This window comes from Helicoverpa zea, chromosome 2 (assembly GCF_022581195.2).
Source record: "Helicoverpa zea isolate HzStark_Cry1AcR chromosome 2, ilHelZeax1.1, whole genome shotgun sequence".
Lineage (NCBI taxonomy): Eukaryota > Metazoa > Arthropoda > Insecta > Lepidoptera > Noctuidae > Helicoverpa > Helicoverpa zea.
In genome coordinates, this window is record NC_061453.1 from 6,938,159 (window position 1) to 6,955,839 (window position 17,681).

General features: G+C 39.8%; 1 protein-coding gene across 1 annotated transcript in view; it reads left to right on the top strand.

Annotated features, from left to right (window-relative positions):
* LOC124637386 overlaps nt 1-17,475 on the top strand; it is a 41,170-nt gene extending 23,695 nt beyond the window's left edge. The window contains exons 2-3 of the mRNA XM_047173814.1: nt 12,402-12,762; nt 13,562-17,475. Of these exons, the coding sequence (XP_047029770.1) occupies nt 12,402-12,762; nt 13,562-13,875 (675 nt within the window). The 3' untranslated portion in view covers nt 13,876-17,475. The remainder of the gene's footprint in view (nt 1-12,401; nt 12,763-13,561) is intronic.
* Nucleotides 17,476-17,681: the final 206 nt, after the last annotated feature.

Sequence of the window (17,681 nt, forward strand, 5' to 3'; positions counted from 1 at the left end):
AATTGGTTTGGATATGAGTACACGGTGTTGAAATTAATGGATGGGTTACAGTGGTTAGCTATGATCAATTACTTATTGACCAAATGCAAGGATTTATGACAAAATTGTGGAAGAAGTCTGCATATTCTTAACTAAATAAGTTAGCAAAAACTTGATGGTTTTAGGCCATATATCGAGAAAAGTATAATTGAGTTTTACTGTAAGAAAATTTCTCGATTACGGCTCAGAATTGGAACTGTGCCCAGTAAATAACGATAGGCGTGCCTTCTATCACATTGAGACCTAATACCGTCATTGAAGAACTGGGTTATATGCGATAGTTCCTCTAACCATTCCTCCGCGAATTATTATGAGGAAATGAGAGATCGAGATGAAAAACCATGATTTGATGCTCGCACTCATCTTTTATGTTTGTTTGGATAAATATGTAAGACGCTTTCTTGCTGTTTAAAATTATAATGTTTATTGTATGTCGCGTGCTTCGAATGGTGCTTTTGTTATTTTGTATTATTTTCTTTTTTATCATTTTTTGGGATATTTCTGAGAGATTTTTTTTTTGTGCGACTTCAGCTTCCTGCATTGTTTATATAATTACAGGAGATAATTTAGTACCACGCGAGTCTATCAGATAGATATGTAGAATTTTTAAGAAGACAAATTAATTTTCAAGGAGACGACCAATTTCTGCCATAGACAAGATTCTAAACGCGGCGTGGGGTAAAGCGGGAATCAGGATCTTGTATCGTAAATAGTTGAAGGATCAGATCCGATGGGCTCAATTGTATATTAGCGGGAGATTGTTATCTGCGAGTTTTCAATAAACATGTCAAGAAGACATATGGTGTGTACGGGCGCGCCCGAGCTCGTCCGCCTGCGATGTCCTCGCAGCCCCGACTGAGGGGCGCGGGGCCCCGGCCGATGACCTGCCCTTCATCCCTCACCTCACTTCCCCAGCGACTCCTAAAACACATGAATGTCAACCTTAAAACCACGCTCTTAAAGATAATATTCCCAAATTACATGTACGTAAGTGAAGGTTTATCGGAAAAATTGTCATGCGCCATTCGCAATAGTATTTCCACAGACTGGTGTAAATTATTTCGTCAAAATTGAGTCTATTTGGATATAAGATCTGACTTTCATTGTGCTAATTCTATAAAAAGAATAAAATGGTTCTTTTTCAGTGATTGGCGAAAAGCTTTTTACTTTAATTTGTAGATGAGTTTAGAATAATTGCTTATTGAGAGTTAATTAAGCTATTTCAGTTTTTTTTCTCATGCACTAAAATCTGTATTGAAATGAAAAAAGTATTTGATAGAATAATATACGATAAAGTATCCGTATTATGTAGCGAGTCAGTGCCACTTGACCTTCGCAAGCTACGAGTACATACACGCGTCTCACGTCTTGCTTGTCAATTCCGGCCTTGTGAGTGGCCGCCGTGACTATCAGTTATCCCCACGTAAGCCCAAACCGACGGGACTTAGCATGCTCACCCAGACGTGCAGAACACACTGTGAGATATATAAGCAATTGTTTCACATACAGGACCTAACCACAGTAAGATTGCTTGACCGCGTCAATCGATCGATCAGCGTCGTAGCGTCGTAGCCCGTAGCCGCTACGAGACTACGCAATCTTGAAATCACAAATTAAACTTTAAAACGGATCCTTATAAAACTTTCGTTAATTAATGATTTAATTGTCGTAAAGGCTTTCATGTGAGTTGGCACCGAGCTTAACTGTGCAGCAGCTACTAGGAACCGCTCGTATATGGTAATGGTATCATTTCGCGTAGCAATTTGCTAACTTCGCAATACTTTGGCTGTTGGAGTCGTCTGCGGGGTTTCAGTTTTGCAGTATAGCTAGAGCTTAATTACTGGGTATAGGCGTAGTGTGAAGCATTCAATTAGCCAATAGTTTCACAAATTTTTTATCGTCCCACTGCAGGGCACAGGCCACCTCTCACACAGAGAAGGACTGGGCGTTAAGCACCACGCTTGTCCACTTCAGACTTTACAGTCCAGGTTTCGTCGAGATATTTTCCTTTACCTTTTTGTCAGCCGTTGGTGTCCAAGATATACTTAAAAAGTACATACAAACTTGGAAAAGTTGCATTGGTACTTGCCTGACTTGGACAATAGTGCAATTTCTAAAATTAGGAAACAACAATTAAAAATCTTGTTATAAATAAGAAAGGAGCATGCTAGGGAATCGGTTGTTTTGTTATCGGTGGAGTGGCTGCGGTCGATACGGCGGTGGCGGCACGTGCACCGTGCAGGGAGCGCCGCTGCCCGCCGCCCGCAACGTGACAGCGTCGCCACGTGAATTACGCTCTCACGATTAATCTAACCGCCCGCCGTGGGCTTCTTTCATGCCTAGCTTTATCCCCTGTCCGTCACCGCTACCGTGCTACCTACATTTTCCCCAACATCTTACGGGAATTTTACAATGTTTTCCTTAATCAAACATTTTACAAATGTAGGGAAGGCTTTTTATTGCGATGTTGTAAGATTTCGATTTTTGATTCCCAATTGAATACTGAATCTGCTGAAGTAAATTATCTATATTTGGCAGTATTTTTAAGCCCAAATAATATGTAAACAATGCATTATTATAAAGCTCATTGCTTATTGTATTTTGGTTACATTTACCAATCTACCCATATTTAGCATACACAAACATTTGAACCGGGAACAATGATGGTAGGTCATATAAATATTGACAAAATGGAATGTAAATTATTGTGCATTGTAACCGGTATGAATTAATAAGTAGATAATGCAAAATAAATGATTAATCCACGCGGCGCTGTTCCGGTAATTAGGCTGCAGGCTAATTCATAATTTAAGCTTTGCCCAAGATGAAACACTTTATTTCGTTTTCAGACGACCTTGAGTCAATTATTCCAAAAGCAACTCCTATTTATATTGTGTTATAACCTCAAGCAAACAACAACGCAAACCATTTAAGGCATGCACGAAACTGAACAACTCTTAGTAGGCTTACAGGCTGAACCGAAATAGTGTGAAACACATTAGATGGTATCGGTGTTACGTCATGTGGCCGCCGTGTCGAGCTGTCAAACTAGCATCGTGATATCCATTTGTGCTGTTGTGTCTAGCAGCCGGAGCAAGTTGGCCACTCGACGTGGGAAATGTGGTGCATATTTGATGGCTGGCAACCGTCGGCGCGCGCATTAACAATTTACGTCGTCGCTTACCTAACTGAGCCCGAGGCGGTGCTTAACTACGCGACGCCCGAGTTGTCGATCGATGTTACCGTTTAAATCAGAATTAAGCTTCTCTGATGAAGTGTTCTGCATTGTTTGAGTACAGCTGCTCCTCGGGGACATTTGCCTGCAATATTCAAGGCGTGTGATTAATCACGCCGCCCACTGTCGAAAGCTTGTCTGGTAAGCGTTTAATTTTGATCGTTGTTAATTTCACGACAGAGTTGCGCCGAATTAATAGAGGGAATCGATCCGCGACTCGTTGATTGAGATGTGCGGCAGTGGAAAGTTTACTTATGATATTATGATATGCCCTTCCTCCCACGTCGGTGACGCCGGCCGCTAGCCTCGTGGCCTGCATTCACAATAGCCTTGTGGAACATGTGGGGAATTGTTTAGGGGAAGAAGTAAAATCCATCACCGTCACACTTGTAATCTTGTAAGAAGCTTCAGTATTATCCAAAATCACTTCAGCTATTAAGATCGGTTTAAATGGAATTAAACTGACTAAGGTGAAATACTTAGTTGGTAACGACAAGGGATCCGAAACATTAAATAACAATAATCTTTCAATAAGAATGGTATCTCTTCCTCAAAACTTAGTTTATAGTTTTGAAAGGCTAATTTAAATATTCATCTTATTTTACCGTCCCGCGGATTATTATGTATTAAAAAGAATGTATAAAATAATTAAATGACAACAATCGCGCACGATTCTCTTTAAAACAGTTTGACATTAACGACACAAAATACTGTTGTCGCGAAACAATTTTATCGCATGCATTATTAAATTGCGTATCCTCTCGACATTGAAGAGTATTTTAATAAAGCTCCCGGAGCGAATTAACTCAGTACACAGCGTCACAGTGCAACACTGGCCGTAGTAGATAGTAATGTGCCAACAATTTTAGGCCGATTTACTAATTACTGAATATTCCAGTTTTGGCAACGAGCGTTCATTATTTAGTGCACTGCATTGTCATAGCCGAGTATTATTGATGCGGTTGATTCTGTAATCTAAACTAATGTTTGTGATACTATTGCGTTATGCTTGACTAGATATTATGAAGTACTAGCTTTCGCCCGTGGTTTCACCTGCGAGCCGAAGAAGCTACTTTTCGTACATGGATAATAAGTAGCCTATAAGTAGCCTAGTACATCTCTGCCAAGTTTCATCAAAAAGTAGTTTTTGCATGATAGAGTAACAAACACGTACCCACATGAAAACATCCTCACAAACTTTCGCATTTATAATATTATTAGGATGTAAATAATCGAAATAAACTAAAAAAGTATTTCAGCGGCCAACATTTACATTACATCCTACTAGCGTAATTAAACTTAAAATATATCGAAATCACCTATATAGGCAACTAAAGCACGTGACAGGAAGTTCCATTAATTTCTTAACAAACGTACAATCCACTACAAACTAAAGAGCGGGATGTTAAAACGTCATAATATTACAATCCAGCGATGAGCGAACCCGTCTCGGCTGATAACTGCGAAGGTGTTTCACAAAGACAGCCTTACCTTTGTTTATAATTAATCAGACAACTTCCAGCTCAGACGCGTCTCGTCTTAAACACTCGAAGTACGGGTTTAACTTATTTATTCACTAGCTTCTGCCAGTGGTTTCACCCGCATCTCGTGGGTACCTTTGCATGAATCCAGATAAAAAGTAGCCCATAGGCTTCCTTGATAAATGGGCTATCTAACACTGACATATTTTTTTGAATACCAGTAGTTTCTCAGAATAGCGCGTTCAAGCAAACAAATAAAGACACAAACTCTTCAGCTTTATAATATTAGTGTAGATTTCAAACGTTTATTTAATACAACTTTCACTTATGTAGGCACTATTTTAAACGGTATTAAAGATATGTTCGCTCGCATAAGCTATTAGTAGTCGGGAGATTATCTTCAGAGATAGCGTGAGTATGCGGTTTGCAGCCGGTACATGAATTAAGATTCAGTAAAATAAACTAGACTTTATTAAAGTCGTGTTAAGGTATTTATTATAGCAATTAGTCAGAAACGTCAATGATAAAAAAAATCAATTCAGTGTTACGTAATCGAAAATCAAATTCGTCCAAAATTTCTCTCTACCGTCAGTAAAATAAACGTTAGCTTTCAGAAAAGAGAACATGAACGTGAATTCATTCGATTTACGCGGCCATTGCATCTATCTTGTGGAAAGTAACCGTTTTGATAGTAGAGTTAACAAATTGTTACAAATGGTTGCGTGGGCCGGGGTTCGTTCGACGGGCGGAACCGGAGCACAATAACATCTGCCAGCGCTATTCACCTAAGAGGCTGCGGATGTGGCCCGGCCGGCCTACGCCACGCTACGCCACGCCGCGCCACGCCACGCTACGCCACAGTCGCGACCGTAGCGCTACGGATTCACGCGTAGCAACATTTTTCTCTTTTCAAATCCAATATCGCTGCAGAGTATTTTAAAAATAATGACTTCCTCGTATGCAGTATTTCTACGCACATTTATAGCTGGTTCAAACAGTGTTTCGAATAACAATGCGGGTGACATTGTTTTTACATTTAACTGCATATTGTCTAGATACATATGTAAAAAATAAAATTAATTGGTAATATTTAAAATTAAAATACATGAAGAGTAATATCATTGACGTGTTTGGGTAGCAACGTTTCCAAAAGGTCTATTTATAAAATCAATATCAATGACTAACTAATGCTGTTCATTTGATACTCTGCAGAACCGGCACATTTAATGTCAAACTCAGTTCATTAATTTTAAGAAAGAAAAACTTTCCTCAAATAATAAAACGAGGCCTTTTCTTTAACCCAAGGCCATTTGTTTTCTATTGGAGAGAGGAAAACATTCGTGAGACAACTCCATTTTCGGTTGCGGTTTGAGAAAACATTTTAAATGTATTTTGACTTGTTTATCTAGTCGTTGAAAAAGCGATTGCTAAGTTAGATATGTTAGTAGTTTATAACTAGATATAATTTCAATGGTATGGTTTTAGGAGTAATCGTAAGATATTTTTTTTTGTCATCTAGCTTTTATGCCCAGTTGATAGCAATGAACTCATCCGGGATATTTGGGAACTTAGTAGATGACGCGAATCATCATTTTGAACCACGAATTGATAATATAATTCCAATACTTTAACATTTTAACTTTCCTCAAACACAAATCCCAGTCCCATAAAACTGAATTTAAAAGACATAGAACAACAACACACGTTGGATATCCTCCAAGAACAAGTAATAGTTGTTACCGTGCCCGATAAAGGACGGATACAAATACATGTTTTGTTTTAAACGGCTTATCTTAGTTCCGAGTACTTCCGAGTTCTCCCGAGTGCTTCCGAGGCGGTGCGGCGCAGGTAACGGAAACGAAACGTCTGATCAGCCGAGGCCGGGATAACGCGATAAGAGGATTACTCCATGCCAGGAGCTGGTGTTTGTTTGCTGTCTGTTTATTTTGTTAATTTAGCTCTTTATACTGAAATGCCGGCTATTACTTTACGTCTGTTTCATTCATTTCATTTCAAGTTTTTTGTCTTTTCGGTTGTGCGTTTTTGTCATATTTTTGGGGATCGGTTTTTGGTTTCTTATGTCTCTTAAAACCAAGACAAGTGTGTATCCATCTCCATCATCTATGTAAATACTACCATCATCATCATCAGATTATTTACTGTTGTCTTTTACAAGGAAGGAATGTGCGTTTTACCTCCCACGCCTGCCTCTAGTCGCATTGACAATTTGAAACTTTTAAGCCCCGGAGTCTCAAGCAACGTTTTATTTCACCACTAGCCCGTAAAAGTTACATTGATCCTTGTCTGGCATGAAATCGAACCCAGGCAGGTGCTTTAAACGAGTTATAAAAATAACAAATATTTAAGTTATTTATAAGAATAATAACCACCATTAATTAAAACCACCATACCGTACACGTAATATCCTAAAAACACATGAAAAAATAAGTAGCCACCTACTTAATTAGGAGCAGGAAAATGTCCTCATAAATATAAAATTATGAATTGATACGTTTGTCGGAGGGGCGGGTATTTAGTTGTTTGGCGGCACCGTTAATGGCAGGCCACATTATAAGGGGAGCATGATTTGATAACCGTGAGTCGACACTTGTCCAGCGAACTCATCCATCAAGCGGCGTGTCTGCTGTAATTCCCACTAATACATTACAACATACCTCTAGCTATGCTTATGTACAAATATTTTTGACTTTACTAGCTTATTCTATGGACCTAATTCAGCTGGCTAAACCGAAAAGACGTGTATTCATATAACCCTCCTTTCCATCGTCGTGATTTCTATGTTTTTAATCGTTAACTTATAACACCATCTTTCGTTTCTCAATTTTTTGTCCTCCTTCGAGTAATTTTCCGAGAAGAACATCACCTATTTTTATCCATCAATTAATTAATAAAAAATGCAAAATGCCTCTTTTTACAGCACTATTGATTTTCCATAGTTACGCTCTCGATAGTCTACATGGCAACAATACTTTGCGAGTCGATGGCAATGACATTGAACATAATAGGCCCAATATTTTACCACGCTTACGGCCTTGTCAGGGGCGGTGAATAGGCCACAATACAACACTGCTGAACTGTAATTAATTGCAGATTAAATCATTATTGTAACCACCAAGGAGGATGTAAGGCTTAAAAGGTTTTGGCGAGAATAATATAATATGCTAAGTAAATTTCTGGGTGGCTATTGTACGTTTAACTTTTCTTATTACCGTCTTATTTAACTGCTTCGTTGGTTCAGTGTCCTAGATTTCATTTTGCCCTAGATATTTCGGTTATTCGTGAATTTCTCAGTATCAGCTCGGAGTTTTGATTTCTTCCGGTCAAATTCTGTCTATTTATTCCCTTTGGGTTTGCCCTATTTCACACTAACTTGTACCTAATTGACAATACATACGTTATGTTTATATTATCACATCATCATTGTAAAATTTTAATGACTTAATGATTTATTTTTTTCCCCTATAGATAATGTTTGTAACTTTCCGACTGCATATATTATGATATCTTTAAATCTCAGAAATGTCGAGAATATATGTTGCTCAAGACATACATAACCACTACCTACTGCTCCAGTTCCAAAACTAAGATTCCCCACAGGTATTGTAAAAATCCGAAACTCGGACCTCGATATTTTTATATTATTATCATTTCCCACATCCAGTCTAGCTGTTTATTATTTCTAGCTTTGTAGTCTATTCACGGAAGAAATTAAAGTCCCAGCTATTAGTTTAACAACACTGATTATTCTCGGCAAAGCGTAAAACTTGCAAGTTTTTGCATAACTTAGTGTAAGGTTAAGTTCTGCATAATTTCTTTCGGAGAACTGTGCAATTTTCATATAAACAACATTTTGTGGCGAATGTTCTGGAAACTAAGGGCACTAGCCTACATTGTGAGTGTTTTCGAAATGTTTGAGTTATTATATTTATGTGCCGGTTATAAAAAGACAATGTTACATTTCTGTGCATAGTAACAGCTGAAGAAAATAAGTATTTATTCATAACCTATAGGTAAACACGTTCCACTTTTAAGTGAAGGGAAACGTTAACACGTGTAAGCTAATTCTCTAATGTGACTATTACTTACATTTGCGTTTCCAAATGACCGAATATTCGGCTGTGACAATACATTCGAACCCCCCTCATCAGAATATACCGACGTGAGGGATGTGTGTGCAGACAGAGAACTATTAGTACGTAATGTATTTATCATAGCGAGTGAGTCATCCGGCGGTATTGGCCATACATTGTACAATATAGATGCGGTTGTTAATCGGCTTACGAGGTCACTGGGCCGATAACCGACCTAACTCGAACAGAAATTAATGGCTCAATTCTTTCCTAATAGAATAATTTAGAAAATAATTAACGTAAACCTTTCACATAATGTCATTTTAACATAGGAGGACACTTACAATCGTAAACATATTTATTTACTTGAAAGTCAGTGATTATTTCAAGACCCCTTTCATTACCTTTACAGGTAAATGAAAATAAAGATGCTTATGTACCATAACGAATTTTCCGGTAGTTAAACAGTTCTTGGGATGGAAAAATTAAGAAGTATATAGGTGTCTTTTTGAAACAATAAAACCAATGACATACTATGGTTTTCAACCAATTAACCAACACATACTTTGAAGTTCATAAACCTCAAGTTTAGTCTCTTTTAAAGCATTCTCCTCATCGATTGGCTACCCCACCTTACTGATTGGCTAAACCTTTTACCACTATATGCTATTTCCGTCAATTCCACTAACGTCACAGGTTTATAAGTGTATCGGAAGGTTCCACTTAAATGTCACAGGAATTTCACGAAACCCTTTATTTTAGAAGGAAAATGTATACGAAAATTCTCATTTATCTTGCAGATGATTTTTCTTTGGTCATCAAAAATCCAATGCTTTTGTGAATGAACTGCCATTTGTTCAATCAATTGCCATGATTGAACTTTATTTTGTACAACGTTGTTGTTTCTTTTGTTCGTACGTATGTATTCAAAGCTTTTCTTATTAAATAGACTCTAAAGAAAATTACTGATCTAATCTACGAATGAAATCCAAAAACAACGTTTTCTTACTAGCTTTTCTTATAAATAAAAAACGTGAAAAATCTCCTGAACTATAAAGCTGACAATCCAATAATAACTAATGACATGAAATGTAACGGTCCGTTTAGTCTTGGCTTATTTAAAGGTAATAGTATAAACAGAAAGCACACATGGATGCGGTTATCGAGCGACACATCGCGCCCACTCTATGATTGATTGGATATAGGGTTGGAGGCGGTCACCCCTCCCCCCGGCTCCTCACCCCGCGGCGTTGGATCGAGGCACCGGCGCCCGCTGAGACGACGTTGCTTGACATGATGTTCATTTGTTCTGATTTGTTAGACGCCCGGGCACACCGCGCGCCGCAACACCCAACATTACGTGATTAGAAAATATTATTATGATGTTCCTCCTTGGAGACGTAGAGGATAGTGCCCTACACATTCATCTACCTATATCATATCCACTTCTTTTAAGGGCAAACAAATTACAAAATAGGTACAGGCAATTTATAGTCCCTTCTATTCTGTAACGATATCCAAAGCGTGACTGAAGTTACTTGAGCTGAATATAGAACACGCAACCATTTACGGATATTGGTAACGTTTGCGTGATACGCAGAGGTTCACAAATCTGTTTTACATAAAATTATGTAAAGCGTCTTCTGCTTAATTAAGGCAAAAAGTACTTAGGATAACAGTCGGTCTAAATCCGACTCTACTTAGCACTGAGTAGGTAGTATAAATACATTGTTCTTGTAACATTTGGAGATTGTGGGTTACAAATGAAATGGGTTGATATTTATTGCAATTTGCTGTTAACAAATAAGTCAAAAACATTTCGTGAATGTTTATAGGCTGACTGCAGTGTCAACGAGGTGCTAGATGAACGAATGGTCGTAAAAGGGCATTGTATTGGATATTAAGCGATCGGGGTGCGTTAATTGGGGCATCCCCGACTAACGTGCAACATCAATTATGCGATACAATGACGACATTACACCTATATGTCGGCCGCTAACGGTTACACAATATTTGTATTACATAATACGTAATGTCATTAGTGTTTTGTGTATTCATTACGCTAATTAAGGGACGTTAATTAAGGTTTCAGGACAAATTGTTGTTATATTTTAATTTGAAACTTCTGCATGGATTGTGGGTTTTCTCGCATGTAGGTTACAAGCCTACATGAAAATATTTGTTTTACCGATGGAACTAACAAAAATGCACGTGCATGAGTTGGAGAGCATCAATAATGTTAACTAGTGTATCTTCTACTGTGAATAATTTTGAACAGTATTAGCTCTTCGCTGTCATAGACTGTATCCACGTATATCATGATAGTATGTAGTTGTTCCATTGTCATCAGCCGCGCCTGTAAGCTCACTTGATTTACGATGACTGTTTGTTCCACGTACTAGGGGGAGGTTTTCGCAATAACACTGCATCCTACCTTTCATACATGCGCCATGAATACCACTTAGGCTTGATAACTAATTAATCACTAGCTTAGTGAGCGAGATTTCCTGCGGGAATGAAAAATGCTGTCATGATAAAAGTGATAAGGGTCTCGCGGCCGCCGCTGTCACCGTGCGCCCGAGACCGACCAACTATAAGTTTAGGAGCACTAGCGATTGTTATCTAAAATACGAATAAAATGAGGCTTCTTTTCAAAAATAGAAAAAATCGTGTGTGAATTGCATGGGTTTAATCCATTAATAACTACTACTGTTTTTACTTATGTGTATTTCATTCAGAGTATGTTTTTTTGCCTATGGGCTTAAAAAGGCAGACCCTCATATTGCTAATCGATTTATTTTACTGTTTGAACGGTTTATTTATAAATTAAACAGGCTTGACACCGCTCAAAGCACATATTCCCTGAAAATTTTACTAGATGTAATTGATATTGTGATCTGCCTTTGATTTGCGGGTAGGGTCGAAATCACTTCGAGGGTACTAAGAAAACTTGAGAATGACTGGACGTTCCTACTCTCCTGAGTGAATGAATAGAGCGTGCAACTATATTTGCTGGTTGGTTTCCTTCGAGAAAAGCCGCCCAGGCTGATAATCCGATTTTTAACAATTTTATTGGATGGCTACTGACAACTTACTAACTAAATCTTGGAATCTGAATTCCCTATGTTTGAAAACACAAACCGATATTTCTCTTCTTATATCAATTCCCGTTAAATGCCTGACTTCACGTTTTGTAAAAGTTACCTTTTCAATGATTGTAAAGAACATATTTTCTTTCGCTTTAAATCATTTCCTAAAGCATTAAAACGGCTTCGTGTAGATGACATCGTCATAGATTACTCAGATGGGAGTCGCTTGGCGCTGCTACTCGCGGAGCCCGTATCTCTTCATCTATTGGATCGGCGATTACCGCTCCGCCTTCCGATCCGTTATCGCCTACTGGATCTCTGTGCCCGCAGTTCTATGTCACGGATCAGAATAAACTACTTGCTTATATCCACTTGCTTTGTTATATTTTTTACAAGATATCGATGATAATCAAATTTCTATTGATTTTTCTGGACAGTTGTGAACAAAATGTATGTTATATTTCAGGAGACTTATCGACGTTGGGCGTGCAGTACAATGGTGCCACTGTGGGTGGAAGAAGGGGCGGAGGAGGGCAACGAGGAGGGCGGCAGGTCGCGGCGCGCGCCCGCCGAGCACGCGGCGCGGTGGCACGCGCGCCACCTGGAGCGCGTGGGGCACCTGGACCGGCGGCGCGGCGGCGCGGGCGGCGTCGTGGGCCGATGGGTGCGCGCCGCCGCCGCGGGGCCCGGCCGGCCCATCGTCCGCCTCAAGCCTTGCCTTTCCGTCTGCCAGCTCGTCGAGCAACACTGCCCCTACTTCCTGCCGGCGGATCGCGCGCCCGCATACCCCACACAATACGCCGGCGAGCCAACGTTCCTATGTCTCGGTGAGTTAGCATCCTGTCAGACCTACCATTTCTAAGCAGACTGTGTTTGCCAATGCAAATGGTTTACTACTTCCACGTCACATTAAACTATTCATTAGTGACCTTTACAGATATTCTTTTCAGGTCTTGAATATTTTTTTCTGTGTAGGTATTAAAAGGCTGATATTAGCCAATATACGTGATATGCAGAAGAGGTATGTCTAAAACAACTGTTTAACCAAATCCTGGAACGATAATCCAAGAAATCTAGACCAAGAGGCAGAAATAGAAGGCTTCTTCTACTGTAGGTACTTCTTTACAAAGCCATTAAAAAAGACTTATCATTGAATATAAGTTGTTTACTGAATATAACCCATTACGTGATTAGATAATGTAAGCTTAATAAGACTACTTTGCGTCAGGATATTTATATGAAATTCATGAGCATTATTCTGCACACTTAAATAATATGTGGAATGATCAACGGGGTTCCAGATTAGGTGCAATTAGCCTTCCGCTATGGCTTGGCCACAGTTCAAAACGATAGAGCACAAAGCAAACACTACCTCTGGCGAGTTGCAAGCTACTTTATTTTTCTTTGTGTTCGTAGAAGTCTTTGTCTCTGACCAATTGTTGCTTTGCACTTTTCAGTTTAACTTTCCTTCCACTTTATATTCTGGCAACTGTTCTAGAATCGTATGAGCTGCTCGAGTGTTTGTATGCTTTTTACAGAATTCAGTTTGGTTTTAATTCACAATTAATTGGTTACAATGCATAGTTTAGTACAGTTGATTTGATGCAGTGTGACGCCTGATTTCAGACCCGCGCATCCCGGAGACGGGTGCGCAGGCGAACAAGTCCAACTACGGGTGGGACGAGTGCTGCTACTGGTACTGCGAGGGGCGGCTGTGCTACCGGTGCGAGGCGCGGCTGAGCGAGGCGGCGCGGCCGGACGCGGAGCGCTGTCCGCCGGTGGAGGAGCGCGGCGCGGGCTGCGCGGTGCCCTACCAGGCGGCCGCCGCGCCGCGCCCGCGCGCGCCGCTGGCGCTGCTGCTGCTCGGCCTGGCCGCGCACGCACGGACCCACTGGACCGACCCCACGCGTTTAGTGAAAGTGCGCGATTCGAGGTTATAGTTTTACGTTAACGTGCGTCGCATCCGCGCGTCCCGCGATCGCCGACCTGCGATCAGAACCTCTGTTAGTGCAGAACTTATTATAATAAATAGCGTGCGGTTACGAGGCCGACGAGGGACGGGTCCGCGGCGGCGGAGCGCGCGCCGCCGCACCTCCGCCGCGGACTTCATACACACTCTAAGTTCATATTTGTGTCCGCTCGTTGGTTACACCCGAAACATGGAAACACCAAATGTTCACTCATCAGTTACTTTATGCATTTATCTCGTAAGCGCTGTTTGCCGATGTTCCGGCCAATATGTTAATATTTTTGGCACGATTTGTAAACAAAGATTACATGTTTTGCGTTAAGCGAAGATGTTGCGTATATTTTACATAGTGTTTTACAGATACATTGTTCATAAGGCACACAGTTTGAGTTCTATACGCTGATCTAGTTTTGTGTACCTTCATGAAGAAAAGCAATATTTTACACGAAATCGTTAAGAAGCAAAACTCCATAAAGGTCGCTAAAAAAGTTTGAATCAATGTACATACATAGCTACATATATGTACGAAGCGTATTTTGTGTTAGGGATCGTGTGATGATACTGTTTTACAACATTATTATGTAGACCAGACACCTGATGCAATAAAATACTTATACATAATATATTACATGCGCGCCAAAATCACAAGCTTTGACAGGTTTGGATTCTCAGCATCCTCATTCGCCGTGGGATAAAGAGTAGACCTCGCGTCTGGAATTACTTACCGTACCTCAGTTAGTACCGCTAACGCACAAAGTTGAGGCGACAAGTTTCGGGAACACGGCCCGGACGAGAGCACTCTACTCTTTTGAACATGTGACAATAGGTAGGTATACTCGTAAAGGAGGATGGTTTCTTAGAGAGTTATTTTTGTAATGTTGCACTAGTGCAGCGAGGTGGGCGCCGCGGCGACAGCGCGGGGCTCACAGCCCGACCGTCGCTGGCGCCGCGGCGCGGTCCCGCACGCACGTCAACGCCTAATTAATAGTGATTACATGATTATGTATAAATGAAATAATATAGGATTAATAAAGTAGTTGTTGTTTTGTAAGAAGTAAAATATTATGAATAATGCATATAATGAAAGTTATATGTAATATATTCCGTCTTATGATCTAACATTTTGGTAATACAGAATGGTTGAAAATGATTTTTATATGAATTGATTTTTAATATATATTATTGTATATGTATATCGTGTCGACTATTGATAATGGTAAAATGACCTTCATCGTATTGTTGTTTCAACATTTATAGGTAACAACATTTGTTAGTTTTGTTTTATTTTTGAAGAATATTAGAAGAGTATCGTTAAATATTATGTGATGAAAACATAATTTAATGGTTATTAAGACTTTATTGAATGAACATTTGTTGAGAATATTGCCGTCGGAAGGCATGTAGTTGTTGTATTCAAATAAATGATAATAATATTAAGTAAGTTATTTTTTACGTTTTTATCGTGTGTACATATGTCAAAACGGTTTGTTGTTTCCACTCCCATACTTAATCGTCGTCACCGAAGGTGCTAAAGGTCTATTAACGCTTCTTAAGACTTGGTTTGTGTCAACTTCCAATATAAGCTGATCTGTTTGTCTGTCTGTGCGATGTTCGCGGGCAGCCACGCGCGACTCCCCGTAGTCCTGTAATACTGATGCCTCCACACTCATATCACTCGACGTTTACAAAACTTCGTGTACAAAATCTGTAATACTTTGATAGCATTTCTAAATAATCGCCCCTTCAGTAAGGAGTTTACTATATAGACTAAGAGTATGCCAGAAAGAGTGAGCAGAGTCGTGACAATAGATCAGTGAGTCGTTATTGTTTCAGTCGAGCACGTGGTTCGTGCTCCTCAGTGCCTTCACTCACAAGTGAACGCGCCGTGCGGGCGCGCGCGGCCCCGCACGGCGCACCGCATCACTGAACCTGTTTGTTTAGCTAGGCGCGTCGCCCTCATCCCTCGCATTGCCTTCATCACGCGTAACGCTCGCACTCGAAGGGTAGAGTAGTATCGCCATTGCATTCTCATCACATTTTGGTAACCGCAGTTGAAAGTAAAATGTTGAAAATCATAGTGTTAGTCTCTTCAAGAGAGTTTATAGTAGGTATTAGAGTTCGAGAGATGTTAACAATAAAAAGTTTGAGATCGATTATTTGCAATAAATTGACTGCAGATATTGCAACACTTAAATTGAAGTTCATGTCGAAAATTCATATTGTTTGATAAATTTCAAAACGATAAGTAAATATTTGATTTCATAATTAATCTAAGAATCTAATTAGAATATCTTAATAGGGAAAATTTCTGGTAAATTCATTTCAGTGAGTCAGGTCTTTATGCACATAAATTTTATAAAGTAAACAGCAACATTTTGCGAGTTGATCGTTGCCCTACTACGTAGGTGCTCTTTCACGATATCTACGTGTATCTATAAATAAATTATCAAAATGTCTAAAATTTAGTAATAGAAAATGAATTACTAGAACATAATTAATTGGATCAATTTCGAGCACTCGTTAAAACTTACACATTGACCGTGCATTTCTTCTTGTGAGTGTTGCCACTCTCCACTATCGATATCTTCACTCGTTCACTTTATTAGAGTAGATAGTGAAAAGACCAAACGAGAGGAGTTCGGTTCGGATGTTAAGTGCTGTTACCTTTGATTGTCCACTGTTCAATAACGACGTTCAATCAACAGCCCCGCAACGTACGTCGACAAGTTAGCTACAGGTTTAAGTGACGCATGTTTTGTAGCAAGTATACTTTACCCACTACACGATACACGAGCGTGACGAATAACAATCCGTTGTAATGGTCACCGTCTGTCCTGGAAACAGTTTGAGCGCAGACACAGACTCAGCATTAGTTCGAAGATGTCGGAGCAAAGCCCGAGACGTGAGACTAGCGGTGACGATCGGTGCACACGCGGCGCACGCATCACTGCATGCACACACACATGCACACTCGCACGCGGACACACACAACACGTGCCATTCTCTCTAGGTTTAGTGTAACGGGTGTATTCTTAATATTTCGTTAAACGTTTGGTGATAGTGTATGCATTATGTTTTTGAAATAATATACGTATGTTTTGATGTACATAAATAAAGTGTAAATGTTTAACGCACAAATAATATGACGAAAAGCTGATGTAAAGCAGTGTACGAAAACGTATGTATTTAGCTGTAAAATGTAACTGGAAAGTAAAGATTAGGAAATAATGAAGTAGGAAGTTCCATGCTCCGTCTGCTGCCGAGATCTCGTTCGTTTGTCCGCCATGTCATGGTCCTCTCGCCGACGTTCCGTTGTACTCCCACCCTGTGCTCGACGCGGGCGCCTTACCTCAAGTCCATTCAATGTAAATTATTCGTAATCAGGAATTAACTAGTTGTACTGTTCTATATTTTAAGTCCCTCACGTTAGGTTGCGCGGCAACTCAGTTGACTGTCACACACACGCACAAAACAAACAGAAGTATAGGCTTTCGGGGTCGTCCATCGATGATTAAGCGTTTTAAATGTGTATTTACGTACATTATTATTCACAAAAGTACATATAGTGTAATATGTAAGCAAAACACCAAATCGTAGCCTTTACATTCACAACAGTTATCCACGACATAGTAAGTAATAAACAAACCAGTGTGCGGTACGTTCTACATTGTCTCAAGCGCTGTGATATGTACTCGAACACATTACGATGTTGTATTCACTCAGTACCAATAAGTATGTACTCGTTGACGTTCGGTCAAGTGTTTCCGTAATCGTGAT